This window comes from Phascolarctos cinereus, unplaced genomic scaffold, assembly GCF_003287225.1.
Source record: "Phascolarctos cinereus isolate Bilbo 61053 unplaced genomic scaffold, phaCin_HiC Scaffold_2;HRSCAF=192, whole genome shotgun sequence".
Classification (NCBI taxonomy): Eukaryota; Metazoa; Chordata; class Mammalia; order Diprotodontia; family Phascolarctidae; genus Phascolarctos; species Phascolarctos cinereus.
The window spans coordinates 379,777,083-379,794,978 of NW_027555625.1; the positions used below are offsets into that span (position 1 = coordinate 379,777,083).

Below are 17,896 nucleotides of genomic sequence, written 5' to 3' on the forward strand. Positions count from 1 at the left end.
TTAGGAGGATGAATGGATTTAGGGAGAAAGAGAATGAGTTCTCTTTTGGACATAATGAGTTTGAGATGCTAATGAGACATCCAAATGGAGACTGGAGCTCAGGAGAAAGATAAGGGGCACAGCCAAGATGGCAGAGTGAAAGCAGTGACTTGCTTGAGCTCTCCCTCAAACCCCTCCAAATACTCATAAAAAATGGCTCTAAACAAATTCTGAAGCAGCAGAACCCACAAAAAGACAGAGTGAAACAAATTTCCAGCCCAAGACAACCTGGATGATTGATCAGAAAGGTGTATCATGCTGGGCTGGGAGTGCAGCGCAGCATGGGCGCGCAGGCCGCAGCAAACCTGGAGCAGGCCTCAGAGGACTGAATCGTGGGCAGCTGTGGAGGTCTACAGACTCCTCAATCCGCCAATGCCAAAGACATCTTAGAAGGTCAGTGGGAAAAGTCTGTTTCTGCAGCGTTTCAGCTCCATTCCCCAAGAGCTTGGCCCTGGCAGGGTGGGGGGCAGCTGCTTCCGAGCTCCCGGCCCACAGACTGAGGGGTAATCCAGTGGCTGATCAGAGAGGGATTGCAGGGATCTCTTTGCCAGTGCTGAGGCAGGAATCTCTTGCTTTGCCCCTGTTTGAATCTGGGTCACAGTTCTGGGCAGCAGTGCTGGGGTGAGGAGGAGCGCTGGCGTGGTGGAGCTTGTAGTGGCTGTGAAGAGAAGCCCCTCCTCACAGTTACAGGACAGAAAGGAGTACTTGTGGTCACAGGCCAGGAAAGGAGTAAACACCTCGCCCCTTATCATACCACCTTGGAAGAACTGAAAATTTGAAGGTCCCTACAGGTATCTCTGAAAACAGCTGTACAAACCCCCGAAGCTTGGGACAGTACATTCTCCACATTGGAAGCAGATTCTTACCTTAACAAAGAGTTTAAAACTCAAGTAATTGGCCGGGATCATGAGCAAGCAGTGCAAAAAGAGTCAGACTATATTATCTAACTGTGGTGAAAAAGAAGATCAAACTATACAACCAGAAGAAGACAACAAAGTCAAAGCTCCTACATCCAAAGCCTCCAAGAAAAATATGAATCAGTCCCAGGCCTTGGAAGAGCTCAAAAGGGATTTTGAGAAGCAAGTAAGGGAAGTAGAGGAAAAACTGGGAAGAGAAATGAGAGTGATGCAAGAAAATCATGAAAAACAAGTCAACAGCTTGCTAAAGGAGACCCAAAAAATACTGAAGAAAATAACACCTTAAAAAATAGCCTAACCCAAATGGCAAAAGAGGTCCAAAAAGCCAATGAGGAAAAATGCCCTAAAAAGAAAAATTGGCCAAATGGAAAAGGAAGTCCAAAAGATTACTGAAGAAAATACTTCCTTAAAAATTAGAATAGAGCAATTGGAAGCTAGTGACTTTATGAGAAATCAAGACACTGTAAAACAAATCCAAAAGAATGAAAAATTAGAAAACAATGTGAAATATCTCATTGGAAAAACAACTGACCTGGAAAATAGATCCAGGAGAGAGAATTTAAAAATTATTGGACTATCTGAAAGCCATGATCAAAAAAAGAGCCTAGACATCATCTTTCAAGAAATTATCAAGGAAAACTGCCCTGATACATTAGAACCAGAGGGCAAAATAGAAATTGAAAGAATCCATAGATCTCCTCCTGAAAGAGATCCCCAAAGGAAAACTCCTAGGAATATTGCAGCCAAATTCCAGAGTTCCCAGGTCAAGGAGAAAATATTACAAGCTGCCAGAAGGAAACAATTCAAGTACTGTGGAAACACAATCAGGATAACACAGATTTAGCAGCTTCTACATTAAAGGACCACAGGGCATGGAATATAATATTCCAGAGGGCAAAGGAGATAGGATTACAACCAAGAATCACCTACCCAGCAAAACTGAGTATAATCCTTCAGGGGAAAAAATGGTCATTCAGTGAAATAGAGGACTTTCAAGCATTCTGATGAAAAGACCAGAGCTGAATAGAAAATTTGACTTTCAAATACAGGACTCAAGTGGAACATGAAGAGGTAAACAGGAAAGAGAAATCATAAGAGACTTATTAAGATTGAACTGTTTACATTCCTGCATGGAAAGATGATATTTATAACTCATGAGACCTTTGTCAGTATTAGGGTAGTTGGAGGAAAAAAATTATATGTATGTATATATATATATATATATATATATATATATATATATATAGATAGATAGAAGATAGAGAGATAGATAGAGAGAGAGAGAGAGAGGGCACAGGGTGAGTTGAAGATTAAGGGGTCATATCTGGAGAATAAAATTAAGGGATGAGAGAGGATTATACTGGAGAAGAAAGGGAGAGGTAGAATGGGGTAAATTATCTCACAAAAAAAACAGAAAAGTCTCTTACAGTGGAGGGGAAAGGGGAAGGTGAAGGGAATGAGTGAATCTTATTCTCATAGGATTTGGCTTAAGGAGGGAATAACATACACATTCAATTGGGTATGGAAATCTGTCTTACCCTACAGGAAAATAGGGGAGAAGGGACAAGAGAGCAGGGGGATGATAGAGAGAGGGCAGATTAGGGGAAAAGTAAATACTTCTGAGGAGGGATAGGGTCAAAAGAAAGAATGGAATAAATGGGAGGGCAGGATAGGATTAAGGGAAATAGAGTTTGTTTTTCACAACACATCTACTATGGAAGTGTTTTGCATAACTGCACATGTACAACCTATTGAGTTGCTTGCCTTTTCAATGAGGGTGGGTGGGGAGGGAGGAAGAGAAAATTTGAAACCTAAAGTTTTAAAAACATATGTTTAAAAAAATGTTTTCACATGCTACTGGGAAATAAGAAATACAGGAAATGGGGTACAGAAATCTATCCTGCCCTACAGGAAAATAGAAGGGGAAGGGGATAAGAGAAGTGGGGAAGGATAAAAGAGAGGACAGACTAGGGGAAGGGATATTCAGAATGCATGCCATCTTGGGGTGGGGGTAGGGGTGAGATGGGGTGAAAATTTAGAACTCAAAAACTTGTGGAAGTGAATGTTGAAAACTACAAATAAATAAATTTATATTTAAAAAAAGGAGAAAGATAAGGGCTTGTAGAGTTATATAAAGTTATGGAATATGTGGAGCTGGGAGTCATTTGCATAGACATAAAAACTGAAGTCATAGGAGATGAAGTCATAGAGGAAATGTGGATAGAAGAGGGAACAAGGCACAGCTTTGAGGAATGCTCAGTTAGGAGATTGGCCATGAATGATAATATAGAAGAAAAAACTGAGAAGGACCAATCACATGGGTAAAAAGAAAACTAGGAAAGAGAAGTATCATAAAACCCAAGTAGGAGTCAATATTCAGGAGGAGGATGGGGTCAAAAGTAGCAAATGATACACAGAGGCCTAGAAGGATGAAAACTGAAAAAAGTCAACAAGACTGAACAATTAAGAGATCACTAGTAACCCTGGAAAGAGCAGCTTTAGTTAAGTGACCCTCAGTTTTAGAGGATTCATAGCTCCCTGGCAGTGATTTGGTGGGGTAGGGTAGCTTTATTAAAATGGGAAAGGAGATTTCGACACTGTTGTACACAGTATAGATACACACACACACACACACACACACACACGCACACACACGTGTGCACACACGCACGCACACATATGTAATTGAATCAGCCCTGGTTTCATATGATCCAACTTCAGCCGTAAAGACTACTCAATAACCATTATTCCATGGCTCATTTTTCCCCCTCCCGAAAATCTTCATAGGAACATCAAAATCTTATTTGTGTTTTGCAAAGATGCAGCACCCTACAAGCAACTGAGGCCCCCAAGGAACTAACATGGCATATGTCTATTACAAGGTATCTAAGCCACAGAGAAGGAACTATCATCCTAGTCCAGTCAGCAAGGAAATTGCAATAGTTCTCCTAATAGAATGTGTTATTCCTGTCCAAACCTCCATCCTAGAATTTAATTGCATAGCCTAGCAAAACTTGAGGAACTAACTGCTTGGTTCCCCACCTCATACATTTGTCATAGGGCCAGTCTAGTTTCAGATTCCCTTTCCCTGTCTTTTGGGTCTATTCTTCCTTTGCTCTAACATCCACTGCCCTTGTCCCGGCTCTAGGCTGCCACTACTACCACCTTTCAACATTGTCCTGCAGATATCAGCCTGACTCAGGAAACCCTCACATTTGTCCAGCGTATGCTGCTTCTATCTGCTGTTGCCGACTCACATTCTTCATCCCCACCATAACCCTGGAGGCCCCATCTATCTTCCATGAGGCTCTTTCTGCTAGTAGCCCCTATTCATGGCTTTCTATGCACCCATGCCTTAGGGTTTCCTTTCATCGCATGCACAGGAGGGACCAAAGGGCTTCCCAGATTACCCTAGAAGTACTTAAATTCTTTAATTCTGAATGCTCTTTGTATGTGCCTTTTACACACGCACAGGCGCGTGCACACAGGCACATGCACACACGCACATGCACACCCACACACATTTGTCAACACCTTCTGTGGTTCTTTGAAAGCTTTTCTTACCTAAGACTTAACAATGTGACCTTGAACAAGTCACTTATCTCTTAGGAATACATTCTATATATCCATACGTGAGTCACTTAACTTCATGTTTATAATACGAGAATTGGACTAGTTGATCTTTCAGGTTTTTCCTAACTCTAAAAACAGATGTTTATATAGAAAGGGGGCTTCAAAAGGAGAGGCAGAGGGGCAGCTAGGTGGCGCAGTGGATGGAGTACCAGCCCTGGATTCAGGAGGACCTGAGTTCGGATCCAGCCTCAGACATGTAACACTTAATAGCTGTGTGACCCTGGGCAAGTCACTTAACCCCATTGCCTAGACCAAAATAGAGAGAGAGAGAGAGAAGAAAGGAAGGAAAGAAAGAAAGAAAGAAAGAAAGAAAGAAGAAAGAAAGAAAGAAAGAAAGAAAGAAAGAAAGAAAGAAAGAAAGAAAGAAAGGCAGAGAGATACCTAAGATAAACCCCCAGCCAATACATCCCTAACTTTCCCAAAGACTAACCTTGGTAGCTATAGAGATTTGAGACAATGCCTTCCCTCTGCTTAATGATCTGCCTCCTTTAAAAAGAAATGCCTGAACCTTTCAGGACTTCTGCCCAGGGAAGGGCCACTCCTACAAAGTGAAACTTCTTACCCATATATGGAAGAAATGTGTACCTGTCAGAGCTGCATCCTCAAGCCCAATTTCAATGGATGAAAGGTGACCAACCTACCCTCAGAGCTGGCAGAAGAGGGGCTGTTTGAAGATAACAAGCAGCAAGGTGTCTGACATATCAAGGATTGTAGCTTTCAGAGTGACCCACCTAAGGACAGAGGAAGAGGAAGTAGCTAGCTTTTGGAGAAAATGCATAGCCAAGGCCCTAACATTGAAAGAAAAGGCAAATTAAAGTAAAAGGAAAACCTGCAAAAAGTATTGAAGAGAAAGCCTTCATAAACCATCTTAAAATCCAGTTGTACCTCTAAGTTATCTTCACTGGCTCCTTCCCAGCTATGGTGAAACTGGAAGAGGAGATTATGCTGGAGATCAGAGCCTTGAAATCAATTAGCATTAATGAACAAAATAAAGCCGTACATGTAACTCGTTAAAAACAGACAAATAGTTGCTAGGTAAGTGACAAGTATTTTAGCTGGTAAACTAAACAGGGTCATAGAAAAGTTGGGGGGGGTGAAGGTGGAGTACAGAGGAATGACAGTGGGTGTGGTAACACCTAGGCTTATTCATCATTTGAAATCATTCTCTCCTTCTTTCCCTCCCTCTCTTCCTTCAGCTCTTGCCAAGTCTGAATTTCACAGAGCCAAAACCAAACCCAACACCCTGCCCCACGTCCCTTCTTATGAATAATGAACAAGACTTCATCATAAAATTATCTGGATATCTAGGATTATGAAATCTTTGGGATAATTGACAGATTACTAGGAGCAGGTGACACCTTTCTTTCCCTGGCTTGGTGGAGAAGAGAAACCTTCTCTTTCAAAGACCCAGAAAATGGCCTTTGAAAGACTCTCTGAAGGCTTTCTTGTTCTTCTGTGAGACTATAACCCTTAAATTGTCTCTCTATTTCCTGTCTTTGAGATCAGTGTTTTTTCTTGTATGGAATCACATGTTCTTTTAATGCTATTGCTTTTTGCTTCAGTTACTAGTTTGTCCTTCATTTCTGTGTATTTTCATTCCCTATCAGTTATTCTTTCTTTTGTTTCTTTGGCTAGGTTTGCTCCTGCAGTTTTAAGTTTTTCTACTCTATGGATTATTTTTGCTGTGCTAACCATAAATTCTGTTTTCATAACTCTTATTTCTCTTTTAAACCATTCAGGAACATCCGACTGCAGTTCCATGCTCTCTTGGGAATTCACAGTGTCCTCTGCCTTCTCAGGTATTGATCTATTTTCCTCTATCTTGCAGTATTCATAGATACTAATTCATAGCTTGCTAAGCTGATCTGGAGGCCATTTTCCCTTCTGTTATTAATATTTTCCCTGTTGTTTTGTCTACATATACTCAAAGTCTTTAACTGAGTTTTTTTAACCCAAGATTTTCGGTAATTTCCTATTTTTTTTTCCTTTATTGCTCACTTTCTGACTCCTTCCTATTTGATTGCTGTTTCCCTAAAGACTGAACCTCAAAGCTCTATTGGACTCCTTTTACATGAAGGTATTCATATTTCACTGGCCCTGGTGTCTGCTCCAAATGTCTTGTAGGGGACAGAACTGGCCCCAGCTGGATACCAGTCCCCTTTCCTTAGGCTTACCTGTGGATCATTATATACTAGCATCCTATCCCAGTTCCCTCTGTTCTGCAGTTTTCTAGCTAAGTACTGTTGTAATACAGAGCACAGCCACACTGAAGTCCCAGACAGAGCAAATTTCTGACTTTGGTTTTCTGTAGTACTGGGAGGTATGGAAGACATAGCTGAGTTCTGTTGCAAAGGTTGGCTTTGTGCATTCCTACCAAAGGGTGTTAGCCAGTGGAGGAAGGAGTGCTGAGTGAGCATATTTTGGGTTAGGAATTAGCTTTTTGTCCTGTTAGTTCAGGATTTGTTTTTGTTTTTGTTTTCCTCATTAGAGTTAGTTCTCAGTGTCTTAGAGCAGGGCATTACTGCCTGCAACAGTCCTGAGTGCAGCCCAAACCAGACTAAAATGTGATTGGGAAATACTTAACAAAATATATAAAAATACAAACACAGATAATGTTAATATGTCATTTCCTAAGTCATTATGAAGTCTTTACATATTTCTCTTTGAGTTTGATAACACTGTCAGAGTACAGACACAGTTGACATTACATTGCCACTCATGCATAATTCCTGTTTTGGAGAGGCTTGAGAGGTTGTGACAATTGGAGAAAGTGGCTAGTCCTCCACCTTGTTGTTCTCATGACCCCTGAAGCCTTTTTAATTATCCCAAGCTTCTATTCCCCTCTGCTCTGAACTATCAGTTTTTGAAGTTATTCCTCAACGATATGATCTTATGATAGCTTTGTATGTTTTTCATTACTTACCTTTGTCATTCTTTTTGTTTACAAGGAACTATGTACATTCTTCTATTCCTGAAAATACCTAGGTTGGGCACACAGTAGGCATTCACTGAATGCTTTCCTTGTTTACATAAAGTGAGATGTTGGTGGTGAGAGAGCTGTTGAATAGCACAGTTGTTACTGTGGTCCAGCCTTATCTTGTGAGTAAAATGACGCCAGATTCTCAGGGAAGGAAAACACTGGAAGGGATTAGAGAACATAGTTAGAGAATGTGAAAGAGGAATAATAAAAAGAGAGAATAAGCTTGGTTAGTGGAAGTTTAGCATCCCATGCCATCCAGAAGCCTCTATGCCAATAATGCTTCAAAGAGGATTCAGGTTTGTTAAAAATAGGAAAAAATAATTCTTTCTACCTTACAGTACTATTTTAAGGATGTATGTATTTATATGTGTGTACACATACTATAATATGCATATATATATATATACATGTATATCTTACTCACATATATTTTAGATATGTATATTCTGTGTATTTATATATACATATGTGTATGTGTTATATTGTACTAATGCTTTGGGGTTTGGGGTTTTTTTCTTTTTTTATAAAAAAATTTTATTTTAATTTATGGAATAAAACAAGTATTTCTATTATATAGTACAATAAAAAAGATGATTGCATAGGAAACTGCAAATCTGCTATGCACAACTTGCTATTCCTTTTAAGTATATAACAAAATTATCATGTAAATTCCCCCCCCATGGTTACCAGTAGACCCAAATAGGTGTGTATGTGTGTGTGTGTGTGTGTATGTAAAATTATTCTATACATACATCTAATTATTTGTTCTTTCTGTGGATGTAGGTAGCATCTTTCTTCATATGTCTTTTATAGTTAATTTGAGTATTTATAATATTCAAAATAACATTCATTCAAAGTCATTCTTAAAACAATATTGTTGTTACTGTATACAATGTTCTCTTGGTTCTGCTCTTTTCACTCTTCATTATTTTGTGAAGTCCTTCCATGTTTTTCTAAAATCATTGAGTTCATCATTTCTTATAGCACAGTAGTATTCCATCACACTCACATACTACAACTTGTTCAACCATTCCCCAGTTGATGGACATCCCTGCAATTTTCAGTTCTTTGCCACCACAAAGGGAGCTACTATATACATTTTAGAATATTATAGGTTCTTTTCCTTTTGCCCTGTCTTTGGAAATAGACCAAGTAGTGGTATTTCTGGCTCAAAGGGTATAGGTAGTTTAATAAGTCTTTGGGCATAATTCTAGATTGCTCTCTAAAATGGTTGGATCATTTTACAAGTCCACCAACAATGAATTAATGTTCCAATTTTTCCATATCCCCTCCAATATTTCTCACTTTCTATTATTTTAGCCAATCTGGTAAGTATAAAATGATATCTTAAGGTTGTTTTAATTTGCCTTTCTCTAATCAATAATGATTCAGAGCATTTTTTCATATGACTATAAATTGCTTTGATTTCTTCATTGGAAAACCACCTGTTTATATCCCTTGACCATTTATCACTTGGGAATGAGTTGTATTCTTATAGATTTGACAATGTTCTTTATATGTTTTAGGTATGAGATCTTTATCTGATAAACTGTCTATAATTTTTTCCCCAACTTTTTGCTTTTCTTCTGATCTTGGCTATATTTGTTTTATTAGTACAAATAACTTTAATTTCATGTAGTCAAAATTATCCACTTTATACCTAACTTTGCTCCTATTTCTTGTTTATTTATAAATTATTCACTTCTCCATAAGTCTAACAAGTAATATGTTACATCTTTTTCTAATTTTCTTGTAAAATCTCTCTTTATACCTAGGTCATGTATCCATTTTGACCTTATCTTGGTAACTGAAAATTTTGTTGTTCAGTTGTTTCAGTCATGTTTGACTCTTTGTGACTCCTTTTGGGATTTTCTTGGCAAAGATACTGGAGTGGTTTGTCATTTCCTTCTCCAGCTCATTTTACAGATGAGGAAACTGAAGCAAACAGGGTTAAGTGACTTGTATAGGGTCACACAACTAGAGTCTGAGGCTGGATTTGAACTCAGGAAGGCAGGTTCAAATGTTAAATACTGAAAAATACTATACAAATATATACAAAAATACTATACAAATATAAAAGATTCTTGTTAAATTACTTGTGACTCATCCCATTCAGCTAACCTATGTGACCCCTTTGTTTAATTTAGCCTTTTGATTCATGTCTTAAGCTTTTAAAATTTCACTTTTTTCCATAGACCAACTGGATAACCAAAGCTACATTTCTTTATTTTTCTGCCCCTTTGGATTCTCATCTATTACAAGTCTTTGATACCTTCCTGATACAGCCCCAGATCAACTAATTATTTTGTTGATTAGGGGTCAAGCTTATCTACTTAGAAGTCAGAGGACCTGATTCAAATCCTTGCTCCCCTAACTAGGACCTTGAGCAAATCAATTAACTTCTGTGGATGTCACTTTCTTATTTGTAAAATGAGGAGTTAAGACTAACCAGCCTCTAAGTTGCCATCCAGTTCTAATCAATAATCTATGATCAATAACTTGGAAACCCTTGGATTCCATAAAATGCTATCATTTGGGTATTTTAGACTTCACTTCTATATGAGAGACTTTTTCAAAAAGTAGTGAAGAAAGCATGATCACTCAAATCGAGGAGAAAAAAAGAAAAGCATTGTCATAGAAGCCAGGAGATATATATATGACCATCGAGAAGAATGAGAATGGAGGTGGGCCAACCATAGACAGCTGAGAACTGAGGAAAGGCCATTTTATTTGGTAGCTAAGAGGTCAGACGAAAACAGTTTCAGTAGAGGTAAGAATGGAAGTCAGATTGCAAGGGGATGGGGAATGAGTAAATGGTGAGGCAGTGAAAACAGAGAGTATAGTCAGCTCTTTCTAGAACTCTAGAAGAAGCCCCCTGCAGAAGGTGGGATTTGAGATGCACCTTGGAGGAGAATATGGAAACTAAGAAACTGAGTTAAGGAAGCAAAGCATGCCAAGGGCAAGGTGATCCAGATATGCTGGAGGCAGCTCATGCCAGCTGGAGGTATCAGTTGTGAGATTTTCAGTGTGAGCATTTATACCTTGGAATCAGCACATGCTACAAATCAGGAGGTGATTTATTATTTTGTTGATTGTCTAGACTAAAGAAAGTAATGGGGGAAAATGTTAATAGTGCAGATTAAACTCAAAAATATGTTATTCCTTTTTGGAGAGCATTGTTAAACATTTTCCAGTACACCCCTGGGAGAGAGCCAATGAAAAGGCACAGAGACAGGAAATGGAGTGTCATAAGCAAGAATCAGCAAGTGGGCCAGTTTTGCTGGATCACAGAATGGGGGGGGGGTTGCAAAATGTGAGAAGACTGAAAGAGTAGGCAGGGGCTTGGTTAACAAAAGCTTTCAGTGTCAGAGGAGTTTATATTTGATCCTGGAGGGGATGAGGAGAGGCTAGAGCAAGGGTCACTGTCAGATATAAGCTTTAGAAAAATAACCGTGGCAGCTGAGTGGAGGAAGGGTGGATGGCTCGGAGCGGGGATTAACTTGAGGCTGGGAGATCGGTTGGAAGGCTATTGCCATCGCCCAGGGAAGGGGCTTATACTACGGTGGTGACTGTGTGAGTGGAGAGAAGGGGAGCTGTGTGAGAGTTGTTGGGAAGGTAAAAACAACACAATTTGGCAAAGGCCCGGATGTGTGCAGTGTCTGTGAGTGAAGAGTTGAAGATGACACTGAGGTTTCAGGCATGGGAGACGGAGAACGGTGGGTATCACAGCGTGAAATGAAGGGCACAGTGGGGGAGGGGCTGGTCTTAGCCAAGTGGAGGGCCCCTCATCCTTCAGTCCCGGAGGGAGGGGAAAGACAGAGCGAAGGAAGTTTCCAGTGGCGTTGAGGTTGTGGCAGAAGGGATACAAGGGAGCTCGTGTTAGATGGCCTCAGTCTTCTTGAGAAACCAAGTCATCAGCTAAGAGAACAGCATTGGGAGCTAGAGGAAAGAGGCTCTCAGAATTTACAGATTCTTTTTTTTTTCAGAATTAAAAGGGACCAGAGGCCATCTAGTCCAACCCATACCTGAAAAAATATTCCTTCTACAATATTTTCAACAAGTTGTTGGCCAAAGGCAGCTAGGTGGTGCAGTGGATAGAGCTCCCACCCTGGAGTCAAGAGGATCTGAGTTCAAATCTGGATTCAGATACTTACTAGCTATGTGACCCTGGGCAAGTCACTTAACCCTAATTGCCTTAAAATTAAAAAAAAAAAAAGTCATTACCTAGCCTTTGTTTGAAGGCCTCAAGTGAAGGGAAAATCTGTTAGCTCCCAAGGTAGCTCATTTCACTTTGGAATAACTCTAATTGGTAGGAAGTTTTTCCTTAGTCCAGACCTAAATTTGCTTCTTCAATTCCTCCCATTGTTTCCAGTTCTGCCCTCTGGGACCAAGCCAATAAGTCTAATCCCTCTTGTACATGATTATTACCATTATAAGCAGAAGGTTCCTTATAGCTACGTGAGGTATGAGAAAGAGTTAGAGATCAAGAGTAGTGTGGCCTTGCCTAATAAAGGCCCACTTGGAGCTAGAGTGGATGAAATCTGGTCTGCAGTTTCACAACTTCTAGGATCATTCAGAGGCAGCAGCTTGGGAGTAAGAGTTGAGATGGCAGATATGATGATGGCCCAGGGTAAGGAATTAGCAAGAATAATGAGAGGACAAAGGGGAAAGGGATTCAAGGGTAAAGAGCAGGACCTTGATGGAATGGCTTGGTTGTTGTCCGTAGGTTGAAGAGGACCAAAATGACATCATTATGTTTGAGTCAAGTTACGGTGTGTCCAGCTATGGCTGATCAGAATGCAGAAACAGTCCGTGTGAACATTTGGGGTGGATTCTCTAAATTTGTGCACTCACACTTCTTTTAAACCACTTCAGTTCTGCTTTGCTCATAGATCACAGCACCTTCTCTGATGAGGACACACCACGATGAGCAATCCTGCCCCAGTGTCTCCAATGTCACAAAATCAATTCCAGAGTTTTTACGAGAGACCTTGAAAGTGTCCTTGTATTACTTTTTCTGACCCCCATATGAACGCTTGCCCTGGGTGAATTCTCCATGAGATGGTCTTCTTGGCAAGCATATGTTTGGCATTCAAACAATGTGGCCAGCCCATCACAGTTGCACTCTCTGCAGTAGAGTTTTAATGCTTGGTAGTTTAGTTCAAGAAAGGACCTCAGTGTCTGATAGCTTAACCTGCCAGGCGATCTTCGGAATCTTCCTAAGACAATTCAAATGGAAGTGATTCAGTTTCCTGGCATGGTGCTGATATACTGTCCAGGTTTCACAGGCATGCAACCATGAGGTCAGCACAATGGCACTGTAGACCTTGAGTGGGGTAGTCAGTCAATCTCTTTTCTCCCACACTCTCCTTTGGAACCTCCCAAACACTGAACTGGCTCTGACAAGGAGTGCATCAACCTTATTATCAGTGTGTACTTCCTTAGAAAGTATACTGCCAAGGTAAAATTCACAGTATTCAAAACTACACTTGCTGTAACCAGTGGTTCCACATATGGGTGGTGTGGTGATGTCTAATGGAGCGCCTGTGTTTCCTTGATGTTAATTATTAGGCCAGGATTAGCACAAGCAGCAGAAAATCGATCCATACTTTGTTGCATCTCAACTTCAAAGGCTGCATTGAGTGCACAATCATCTGCAAACCAAATGTCATGCATCAGCATTCCCTCTACTTTAGTCTTGGCTTGTAGCCTTTTTAAAGTTGACGAATTTACCATCAGTGCAGTAGCTGACCTTGATACCGTGTTCATTTTCGCTGAAAGTGTTTGACAACATGGCTGAAAACATCATGCTAAAAAGCATAGAAGCAAGTGCATAGCTTTGTTTCACTCCATTGGTGACTGGGAAAGTGTAAGAACACAGTCCATCGTCCAAATCTGGGCAAGCATGCTGTCACGAAATTGACGTGCAACTTTTCCAGGCAATCAAATTTTGACATAATTTTCCATAAGCCCTAATGACTGGCAGTATCAGAGACCTTGGTCAGATCTACCAATGCTGTATACAGACCTCTGTTCTGCTCCTGGCATTTCTCTTGGAGTTGTCGAGCCACAAACACCATATCAACCGCTCCTCGTCCCTTTCTGAAGCCACACTGGCTCTCAGGTAGATGACAGTCTTCCAGATGAAGGATCAGTGGGCCACTTGCAGGAAATTAAACTTCAGGGATAGGGAACCTGTGGCCTCAAAGCGCGAGGCCAAGATTTGTTCTGTGAAGTTTAGACTCATCAAAGGGCCACACTTGAGGACCTAGAGAGCTACCTGTGGCCTCCAATCCACAGGTTCCCCACCTCTGGGTCAGCCTACTGAGGAAGACTGGCAAGAATCTTGCCAGCAATAACGAATAGAGAGACCCTCCTTCTCAGGAGGATTGTCTCAGGACAATCTATTTTCTTTACCTTTATAGAGATGAACAGTGGAGGTGTCCTTGAACCCTTGGGGGATAACATAACCCAGAAAATTTTAGTCAGCTTTTATATGAGCAGTGGACACCCCCCCCACCTTGTAAATCTCAGCTGGAATAGAATCAGCACCAGGTGTTTTGCCACATGAAAGGAGCCTAATTGCATTCAAAACCTCCTCTTCAGCTGGAACTTTAGCTAGGGAGGGATTGACTTCAACCTGAGGTTAATGGTCAGTGGCCTCAGCATTGACTGATGATGGTCTGTTGAGAACACTGTGGAGGTGTTTAAGCCCATCTCTCTAGGATTATGTCTTTATCACTAATCGATGTGACTCCATCAGTAATAAGTAGGTGATGTGCACCACAGGTCTTTGGCCCATAAATAGCCTTCAGGGCATCATAAAAGCTCTTTGGATTGTTACTATCAGCATAAAAGCTGAATTTCGTCTGCCTTCTTATTGAGCCAAGAATCCTGCATCTCTCTAAGCTTTGCTTGTACTTTACTTTTGATGGAATTAAATGGTGCCTTCTTAGAGATGGATGAACTATCTTGCTGGTAAAACCCTGTGGAGTTCTCGTTTTTTCATTCAGCAGTGTCTGAATTTCCCCTTCATTTTCATCAAACCAGGCTTGATATTTGTGAGTATTCTGACCCAGATAAGCAAATGCAGTGCTGTACACCAAATCTCTGAAAGCTGCGTGCTCCTTTTCTGCTCCAGTGTTCGTAACCATGTGTTGGCTCAACTTTCCCTCCAAGTTAGCAACAAACTGTTCCTGCTCAGGAAAGGGCTCGAATCTCTTGACATTAATTCTTCTGGTAGTCATTTTGCCTTGGGGCCACCACTCTTGTTGAATGCAAGTATTTAGTTTGGAGAGGATAAGTCTATGATCAGTCTAACACTCTGTGTCACACATTGTCTTTGTCCTTCTCACATTCTGTCACATCTCATCTCCTTAGTCACATAGTCTATTAAACGCCAATGTTTGCTGCAAGGGTGCATCCTTAATGTTTTATTGTGTTTAGATAAATGGAAAATAGTGTTGGTGATGAGAAGGTCATGAGACGCACAAGTCTTCAGAAGTAAGTGACCCTTGCTGTTGCTGTTTCCAGCTCCATTCCTCCCAAAGACTCCCTACCATGTCTGGTAGTTTGAGCCTACTCTAGCATTAAAGTCACCCAGAATTATAAGTTTATCCTCTCTTGACAAATTGAGGATAAGGGTCTCTAGGTCTTCATAACATTTTTCTTTGACCTTATCAGGGTTCGTCATGGTGGGAACATAGGTACTGATGATGATGGTGTGATGTTTTCCAGCAAGTGACAATTGCATTGTCCTGAACCTGTCATTCACTCCTTTTGGTAGGCATACAAGCTTGTTGACTAGATTAGTTTTGATTGTAAAACCCGCACCAGCTTCACAGCACTCTCGTTCGCGGTGACCACTGCAGAAAATTGTGTATGCAGCTCCAACTTCAGTAAGCTGGCCTTTCTTTGCCAGCCTTGTTTCACTTAGGGCTGCTATTTGGATGTGATACCCGCTAAGTTCTCTCACAACAAGAGCGGTTCGTCTTTCAGATCTACCGGATTTTGTGTTGTCTATAAGTATGTGCACATTCCACGTACCAGTGGTGAGTGGAAACATCTTTGCAGATGTTTCTGTACATTTTCTTGTGTTTTGACCTCAGGGTGGGATCCTCACCTGCTGTGGTAATCAGGCCAGTGTTGGGTAAACAGACAATTTTTAGGGCACCTTTTCTAGCCCCTTCCTCATGCCAGGACGTGAGTGGTGCAATTCTTAAAAGGCTGCTCAGATATCCAAGGGGCTGCCAAATCCCAGTGCCATTTCCAGGGAGAAGATGACCCTATGGCCTGGGCTGCCTATGTGCAGGGTTGGGACTACAGCTCCCAGTGTATCCACACCTGCTGCTTCATCACTTGCCTATCCCCACAGGACTTTGAGATAGGTAAAATGGTAACATGATGTTACATCAGGTGATGTCTTTTGATTCACGCATAAATTGGATTTAAATGAGGCAAAGATGCACAAAGTCATCGGTCTCACTTTCTCTTCCAGAGTCATCACAGTCCAGTGGCAGGACAGTCACGATGACTGGTGATGACTCGAGGTGCAGTGAATGACCTTGGCATCTTCAATATCTAACCAAGCTCTAAGCACTCCACAGCGCCTGCTTCAGCTGCCTTCATGGCCATTGGAACAGATTGTTCTCATCCACTCAGTCCACTAGGGGAAGTCTTCACATGCTTGGGATAGACACCCCCCCCCAACTCACTGACAAGTTTGACTTGGTGTAGCCCATCTGCCAAAGGAGTTTACCAGGGTGTGGCCACTGTGTACAATTTCTAGGAGCCACAGGTGAGAGTTAGGTGGATCAGGTGGACACCAAAGGTGGAAAGTAGCCCTGAAAGGGCTCAACAGCCCTGATACCAGAGATACTAGTCTTCCCTGACCACACTCTTCACCCCATGGAATAGGATGTATCAACATTATCGTATCAACATTCTTTTCTGTTCATCTTCCTTTGAATTTCAGCTCAGGAACTAAACCCTACCACCATACCACCTACTCATACCCCACTTTCCAAGGGGAATGGTATTTATGATACTTCAGAGATGGGTGCGAGCAAGGAATTGCTGCATGATGAGAGACTGCAAACTTGGGGGATGTCTTGGAATGAAAAACATGAGGGACAGGACCCCACTAATAGCAGGACAGAAAATACAGTTGCATAGCAAGCTAGAAGGGGTCCCACCTATAGATATTTCCTTAAGAACTACCAGTGACTTAATGTGACCTTGTAAGAAAGTACAAACGTAAGTATTGTCAGAGTCACGCTTTTGCTCCATGTGGATTGCTAGGACTTGAAGTATGAGGGTTACAATAAAAACTCCCATGTACCCTGGCCATGCAACATGCACTCACAATACGTGTCAGTCTCTGCTTGGGTGATATGAATGTCAGTCTACTTTGGATGCAACAGGCCTTTATCTCTAAAATATACTGTGTTGAAAGTAGACATAAGAGAAAAAGAAATGAGTAGAGCTTACAGAAGTTGGCTTTATTTCTATGGCTTCATAGTAACATACTGTTAGCGTGAAGCCAGAAGCAGTGCTGGGCAACAGAACTGCTGGGCCCCACCCTTTAGAGGAAGCCACAGAATACAAAAAATAGCCCTAGCAAGGAACTTACTATCCCTATACAAGGGCCCAACAGCCCACAGCTGAATCTTTTTTAGAAGGAAATTGAGCAGGGAGTCAAAAGCTGGTTTTAGAATGTCCCAAAGATGGAAGCCTCCATGTCCATTGTCCAACACCATCACATTCATTGCCAGTCCTTTCCTCACACCTCTTCCTCTAGTCATTACACAGTAGGGGTTCTGAAACTTTTATGTGTCATAGACCCCTTTGACAGTCTGGTGAAACCTACTGACTCTTTCTTAGAGTATTATTTTTAAATACATAAAATAAAATGCATAGGATTACAAAGAAAACCATTATATTGGAATACAATTATCAACATTAAAAAGAAAAAACTTCACAGGCCCAACAGTTAGAACCCTTGGGATTTTAGTCTCTCTCCCACTACCCCACCCTAGGAAGATTTCCCTCCTACATGCTAGCTGAGGATTTGCTGAGGACCTAGATTGAAACTATGTGGTCCAATAGTTGGTCATTTCTGCCCTAGCCCTCTAAGCTAAAATCAAGAATGAAGCTATGGGCTAGAAAAATTCCAGGCTATTCTTCAATTTCCAGGAATGAAAGATTCTCTTTCTGCTATTCCTTTTTTCTTTCCCTACCCCCCCAAAAAAGTACAAAAAGACAGACCATCCCTCAAAAGCCTTAGGCTAAACACCTTCTAGGAAACTGCACCCCTATCTCTTAATTA

General features: G+C 41.1%; 1 protein-coding gene across 1 annotated transcript in view; it reads left to right on the plus strand.

Moving 5' to 3' along the window:
• Positions 1–17,896, plus strand: part of SH3RF2 (SH3 domain containing ring finger 2) — a 189,173-nt gene that overhangs the window by 120,395 nt on the left and 50,882 nt on the right. The window contains exon 6 of the mRNA XM_020964305.2: positions 6,329–6,388. Within this exon, the coding sequence (XP_020819964.1) occupies positions 6,329–6,388 (60 nt within the window). The remainder of the gene's footprint in view (positions 1–6,328; positions 6,389–17,896) is intronic.